At 39.0% G+C, this 7,184-nt stretch overlaps 1 protein-coding gene across 1 annotated transcript; it reads right to left on the reverse strand.

Moving 5' to 3' along the window:
• Nucleotides 1-229: 229 nt before the first annotated feature.
• LOC146669418 (interferon-induced GTP-binding protein Mx-like) lies at nucleotides 230-6,300 on the reverse strand. The gene is made up of 12 exons (XM_085405988.1): nucleotides 6,079-6,300; nucleotides 5,071-5,208; nucleotides 4,800-4,954; nucleotides 4,357-4,495; nucleotides 3,083-3,281; nucleotides 2,912-2,990; nucleotides 2,697-2,819; nucleotides 2,472-2,613; nucleotides 2,156-2,314; nucleotides 1,979-2,055; nucleotides 1,692-1,895; nucleotides 230-1,300 (listed from the first exon to the last, which is right to left on the reverse strand). The coding sequence occupies exons 1-12, from the start codon at nucleotides 6,263-6,265 to the stop codon at nucleotides 1,010-1,012; spliced, it is 1,893 nt and encodes a 630-aa protein (XP_085262114.1). The 5' UTR covers nucleotides 6,266-6,300; the 3' UTR covers nucleotides 230-1,009.
• Nucleotides 6,301-7,184: the final 884 nt, after the last annotated feature.

Raw genomic sequence — 7,184 nt, forward strand, 5'->3', positions numbered from 1 at the left:
ACCGGGCCCTCTGACCACCACCAGTAGGCAACGGGTGAAGTGTCTTGCCCAAGGACACAACGACCGAGACTGTCCAAGCAGGGGCTCGAACCGGCAACCTTCCAATTACAAGGCGAACTCCCAACTCTTGAGCCACAATCGCAATGGGTCAAAGTCGTAAAGAAATCAGATGTCAAGAGGGAATGTGAAGATGAGGACTAATTCACACGTTTTCTAGTTCATGTTTATTTGTCTTTGGAACATTCAGAGAATACCGTGACCACATTATTGAGGTTTACAGAGTTCATTTGAATCCATGGCCTGACTTTTGTCCATATGCAATGTGACATCTGTATGTACACAGCTGTTGTTCAGTTCAGTTATGTGGAGCCTCAGCAAAGATGAATACTGTCAGAAACGTCAGCTTATTGTTTCACTGTATTTACTTATTTATTCATACACTCCAACTGAAAATGAATAGGAAAAAAATAGATGACACAATACATGAACACACAGAGTACATAATAATGTAAAAATATTCCCGTCCAAAACAGAGATTCTGATTTAGTTGAGCAGAAATCTGAAAACTCTGGATGTGTGTTGTCTGTGAAGGTTCTCAGTCATCCAGAGAAAAGTGTCTGGACTTCTTTAAGTTGCTCGAAGACGTTTCACCTCTCATCCGAGAAGCTTCTTCAGTTCTACGGTCAAATGGTGTGGAGTATCCACAGGGCTTAAATCTGGGACTTCACACCATTAGACTGTAGAACTGAAGAAGCTTCTTGGATGAGAGGTCCAGACGCTTTTCTTTCTTAACTCCTTAGACCTGGATGTGTGTTGTTTTTCTTTTTTTCTTTTCTAGTATTTAAGACTTCCTGGTGCAACTGTCTCTATTTTCTCTGATGCCCGTATAGAAATATTCTTCAGTGTTTCTTATAAATGATTATAGGTGCAAACCCCAACCCTTTTAAACCCTTAACTTTTAATTGGAAAGATTGCAGTGAGGTCTGACCTTGTGCTTTGTGCTGCCAGGTTAAAAATTTGGTAGAAAATTTTCCATTGAGTTGAAGTTGTTGACTTCAGTTAAAGTTGTGTTCCTACTGAATTCAGACAGCAGAATGTGAGCTTGTGAGAGACGCTCAAGGCGCTTCTTAAGATCTTCTCTTTTATTTTTTGTGCCACTATCCTCTTGAAGCAGGTACTCTTTTCTTTCCTTGTCCGTAAATGCTTCCAGCATCTTACTCTGCAGCTCGCTGGCAAACTCCTGCAGCATCTGATACCGGATCACCAGGGGGATCTGGTCAGCAAGACGCTGACCAGCAATCTGTAAGCAGAGAAGACAAAAATAAGATGTACTAAAGAGCTCACTGGTTTAGGACTGAATTTGAAACATTTTCTAGTTTGCTTATTAAAAAATTCCTTAAGGTTTTATTGCAAATTACATGTAATTATCAAAAAATATTTCAGATCACTCTAGACATATTTAATCACACCATAAAATAATAGATCTTATTTTATGGATCTAAAAGTGTGATTAAATATAAAAGATGTAAGTTTTAGGTATTATTTTTTTCTCTACGAGGTTTCAGTGTTTGCTTTTCTTAATATGTTAAAAAAAACTAAAGTCAACTATTTCAATGGGATACATGTGGATACAATGAATCACATGCTTCAAACAAACAAAAGCATTAAAAAAGCAATTGAGTGACATTTACATTGTAATATGCTTCAAAATGTCTCATCATCTCCTCTGTGGTATTCCCACCAAAGTACAGACGGCCTTTGTTGGAAATTTCATTTCGTATCTCTGTGATGTATTTGCTGTCCTGAGTGTAAACAAGCATCTCCATCTTAAACTGCATCCCCAGAATGGGCTTTGCTTCCTCTTCCCTTTCATTCCTGATGGTTTCAATGTTCATCTAAATCACACAAAAAATGTCAATAAATATTCATTACCGTTTAGTAATATGTGCACAGTAATACATTATAAAGAAGACGATACCTTCGCTGTACTGATGAGGTTCGGAAAGCCCACAAAGCTGTTTTGTGCCAGTTCAAACAGCTCTTTCCTCACAACCTCTAAAAGCAATAAAACGATAATAAGTTAGTCAAAAAAATGTACCAAATGAAAGATTACCTGCAAAGTAAGATTCAAGTATTTTGAGAAAAAAAAACATGCCTGACACTTCCTTGAGTTTCTGGATAGCAGGCTCCTCCAGCTGTTTGATCTGCTTCTGGATTATGGACTCAAAAGTACTGTAGCTCACAAACAATGGCAGTTCTCTTCCACGGTACGTGCGCTCAAACTGAGACTCTTCTCTCAGAATGTGCTCTTTGACTGCAGTGCAATGAAAGTTAAGTGAAGATTTAAAATATGTTTTTTTAATGACAGTAATTTTTTTACTTTAAATGTTAGAGTTACTTTATGTAGTAGCTTGTAAGCAACAGAGGGAATCTTAAAAACTGATGAATGAAAAAGTGGTTAATTAACTTACATGATGATGCAGAGTCTTTTATGATTTTCTCCCATGCTTCAAACCTATTTCTGAGTGTGAAAAAGATGCTGGAGTTGTATCCACATTTTAATTCTTCACCTTTGGTCAGACTGATAGCATCCTGTGCGAATGCTAACACAAGCTAAGATAGAACAGATTCAATTAAATGAACAGGACGTGTGTTTTCCAGAAGCTCTTATTCATTTTGCTTACACTTCTACTCACATCACTGAGAAACTTTTGTCTCTGAGTTGCATCAGATGGGGGTCCAGTCCTTAATTTTTTTAGGTTTTCCTGAGTCTGTTCCAGTTTCTTATGTATCTGCTCATCAAGCCGTGGCAGAGATTTCTACAAATCACATGGACAAATCACATCAAAGTTGGAGTGGGTTAAAGCTCTCCCCAGTGACCTACAAAGGTAAAACAGTAATAGGTATTCACCTGAATATGATGCACCAGTTCAAGAGTGAGTTTTTCTGCCAGTTTAGGAACAGAGGCCTTGCCCTCATCAAAGAGAGTCCTACAGTACAAACAAAAGGTTAGAGTATAAGCAACACAGCCTAACACACCACAAACACTTCTTTGCATAATTTCCAAAAAGAGCAAACTTACTGGAAATGGGCATGCTCTTCGAAGAAGGCTTCCTCATTTTTTAGTGCTTCAGAAAGTGAAACCTTCTCTGTGATCTCCTTCTGACCCCTGCATTTGACCACCATGTAGCCCTTCTTCAGCGGGATGACTTCATTATGGACAATTTTAACCACGTTCTCTTCTGTGCCTTTGTCCACCAGGTCAGGTTTAGTCAAGACACCTGACAGAGAGAGATAGTGTTGGATTCCCCACCTTATGAGAAGACTGATAATTTGTATTGATCACTGCAAGCTCCAGTCAGAGTTTGGTGCCAGTCATCAAATGTTGCCAACGTTGTTTGCTCAGCAGGAAAGGGATCTTTAACATGATCACAGATGTTTGCAGAAGAAATCCAGTGGATGTCAGAAATGTGCAGACATTTTGACAAAGTACATTTAAATGCAGCGTTTCACATTACTGGATATGTTTGTCCAGTGATTGCTTCTACTCAGTCAGTTAAAATCCACCAAGAATGCAGTGTTTATTTAAGGTTTTGTTTCTTTTATTTTAATGTCAGTTACCTTCAAATTGTTTAATAAAGCTGTCACTCCATTCATTTATGCTTTTATCTTTAAAAGTTTTTGAGATGTTCATATTCAAACATTGCCACAGATATCAGTGTGCAGAAGAAAATTCAAGTTGTTCAAGTCCAATAAATAGTTTGAAATACTATACAAAGTTTAGAAAGGACATGTTAAAAAAAAGAAAGTAAAGTTATCCAAAACTGAAAAATAATGTACATTCCAGAACAGTTGTTCCCACTTTTCTGGATTACCTACAACCCCCTCTACAAAAATGGCTTGAAAAAGGCAATTAATATTTAAGAGAGACAGACCATCATAACACTTAAATGTAGGTCTTTCGTACGGAGAAATTTCACAGAACGTCAAGGTGTCAGTGATTACAGTTTCCCTCACCATGAAAAGGCACTCAGAAACTGGGGCAAACTGCTGAGTCAAATTTGTAGGCTCAGTTTTTTATACCAGTTTTTTCTTTTCTGCCCAAATTTTCTATTGAATTACCAACAGGGCTTTGCCATGACCACTACAACTTGTACTAAAGCGATTTGGCCACAACTTTGGAAATGTGCATGGGGTGATTGCCTGTGTGGAAGAGCAATCTGTGGCCCTTCTCCAACTTCCAGGCTGATGTGTTGCATTTGTAGTTCACTGCATCCATATGATGTTAATCATTTGGCAGCAGAAACAGAATCCAAAGTAAAGAAACTAAATGACTTAAGAGAGACACTTGCTTACCCAAAGTCCTCTCTCCATCAGGATCCACCAGCTTAGCCATATTCAAAGCCTCTGTAGTTGCAATGTCCACGTTGCATGGAACAACCACCAGGTTGATAGTTTCTTGTTTACTGGTGACAGTCTGGATTATAGTTTTAATCTGAAAGTATCCATTCAAAATAAAGTATAAAGATTAAAAATATTATTTCATAAATTGCATAAATGCAGTTATGAACAATACAACCAAATAACTGATGTAAGCAGGAATGTCCAGATAAAGTAGCAAACTCATAACAATAAGTACATATAATACCAAAAACCAGCAGTCACACTGGTGTGTCAGTGTTGTCCCTTTTTAACACTAACATGCCAATGCCTATCAAACTCTGGGTTTGTGTTTCATTGGATGAAATTTCTACCAAAGAAATGGCCTTAAAATTGTGAGGGAGACTAAGGTATCATACCTTATCACCAATGTCTGCCGACTGCCCATCTACAGCCACCCGGGCAATGCCAGGCAGGTCGATGAGAGTAAGGTCTGGAACATCCGGGGAGGCAATCTCCAGACTGATGAGCTCACTGCTGATCCCCATCTCATTCCCGATCAATTTAAGTTGAGCTAAAGAGAGAATATGATGTCACGTATGCCCAAGCAACACATTTAACTTGCCTACTTTGTGCTTCCACCTTTTACGTGGTTTTTAGTAGTGACATGAAAGAATTATGTAGACTCACCTTCTCGAATCATTTTCTCGACAACTGCAGGCTCTTTTATCTTTTCTTCAAAGTCGCGGTAGCTTATCTTTCCATACCACGCCTCTCCTTCCTTTGTTTTTGTCATCTTCAGTTCCAGTGGACATCTTGTCACAATACCTGTGTTTTAAAACACTGAGGGTCAGACAATTTCTCTCTCTCTTTTTTGGACAAATTAATGAACGATTTCAGATTTTAACTGAATTGTAAGAGATTGAAACAAGGTTTTGTTTTCTAGTTGGAGTCTAATGGTATGTTTGAGTAACTCTGCTTTGACAGACATTTTGATTCTCACGAGATCAGGGGAGAATCCATCTATTTCAGTTTTTTTCTGTGCTCTCCAGTTCCTTCCCTCCTTTGACTTGTTCGAAACTTTTTTTTTAAAGAAAATAGCCCCCAAACCCAGACCAACCCCCCTCCTCTACAATTGAACTGAACTGAACTGAACACACACACACACACACACACACAAAGAAAAAGAACCCCCCAATAAATCCATTAGCTGAAAGAAGAAACAGAATTGGCTCCAACCCAGGATGTGACAGTCTGTCAGTTTTTCTTCTGTGTGCCACATTTTATAAGGCAGACATGATCGATCTTTTGATCCAATGTTTGTTTCTATGGATGACCAGCAACACTTCAGCTGAAAATCTGTCAAATTTGTAATTTTAGTTTAAAATTCCCATTGAGTACATTCAAAAAATTCAAAAAATAAAACAAAGTCATGGAATGGTCACGTCAAAGGTCAAACCGTGTTTTACTTATTTTACTGAAATAAAATGAGTAAGCTGTCATTAAATTAATAAATCATTAAATATAGATTTTAAGGAACATGCTAGTTGCCAAAGAATGTGTTTTGCTGCCTTATCCGTGCCCTGCACCACCCACCCATCTCTGCCAGCCTTGATTCCTCATACAGTTCCGCTGTATGCTTCACTTTGACACTTCTAATGTACGGAAAGTTTCTGAGCTGGAAATAAGACAACTCACCGCTGCCTCTCGGCAGTGCCACCCCGGACAGCGCCTCCAACACAGAGCTCTTCCCCGAGCTTTGGTCTCCAATCACAGCGATAGTAGGCAGCGCCAGGTCCTTCTCTACACCGAGAGAGCGGAGAGAGTCAATGAGGTCGATGAGGGGACGGACCTTCTCATCATACTGCTGGTTCAGAGTGCTCATGATGGTCTCGGCTTGTCTTTCGACAAAATGACAATTAAAAATGGACAAAGTGATAACGTGTTCCGTGAAAAGCAGACCGTGGGTTGGAAGAGAAAGAAAAGTGATGTGTTTTGTTTCACTTTCTGCACCTCGTGGTGTCTTTTTCATTCAAAAATACAGGAAGCAGCAACAGATGGAATGTCCCTTATTAAGCTGTCACACTTCTTCCTTTAATTCCATGACTTTCACAAAGTGCATTAACCGTTCAGAAACGACAGCACGACATGCACTGTCCCCCAATTTCAGAGGCTCAAAAGTACCTTTGACACCCTGATATGACTTTAAATGAAATCATTGTGTTTAAAACTTTGATGAAAATCCTTGACAGTCAGTGACTGACTGAAGTCTAAATGCTCTGCTGGATTTTTGGGCTTGTGTGTGTGTGTGTGTGTGTGTGTGTGTGTGTGTGTGTGTGTGTGTGTGTGTGTGTGTGTGTGTGTGTGTGTGTGTCTCTGCCTTCAGTTTTGTTTTTAGTAACTGAAGAGCGAGCTCTGTTGGCCTCAGATCATGTGATTGGTTTGAACATTTAAGAATATCCCATTTCTTTGCCTTGGGATATTTTGGGTTGTTTCTGCAGTACACTTTGGGTCCTTATGGAGTTGTACTGTTAAATGCTTTCCAATCAACTGACATCAGCCAAATCTCTGAATTTCAGCAGAGATTATAGTACTGAGATGCACACATTTTCTTTCCAGTGATATTGGCTTAATGGTAGTTTCGAGCCAGAGTTTTGTTGAGCAACTGATGTCTTTTAAAGCCTGTTTTAATTAAGAGGAGACATCTATGTTTTCTTTTCTTTTCCATGATGTTTTCATTAGGCTACTTTAATCTCTTTCCACCCAGATTTCATTGTTTTGTCAAGTTTTGCACAACTGTGTGT

This window comes from Rhamphochromis longiceps, linkage group LG5, assembly GCF_057381845.1.
Source record: "Rhamphochromis longiceps isolate RC_006_pf linkage group LG5, R_longiceps_female_GT1.1, whole genome shotgun sequence".
NCBI lineage: Eukaryota > Metazoa > Chordata > Actinopteri > Cichliformes > Cichlidae > Rhamphochromis > Rhamphochromis longiceps.

What these genes read in the sequence shown, in the direction of transcription:
- LOC146669418 (XM_085405988.1), bottom strand. Translation starts at nt 6,265, where the DNA reads ATGAGCACTCTGAACCAGCAGTATGATGAGAAGGTCCGTCCCCTCATC. An exon ending in AACTGGTGCATCATATTCAG is followed by an intron (nt 2,820 to 2,911) that starts GTGAATACCTAT and finishes TGTGATTTGTAG; the next exon opens with AAATCTCTGCCACGGCTTGA. An exon ending in GACAAAAGTTTCTCAGTGAT is followed by an intron (nt 2,614 to 2,696) that starts GTGAGTAGAAGT and finishes GTTCTATCTTAG; the next exon opens with CTTGTGTTAGCATTCGCACA.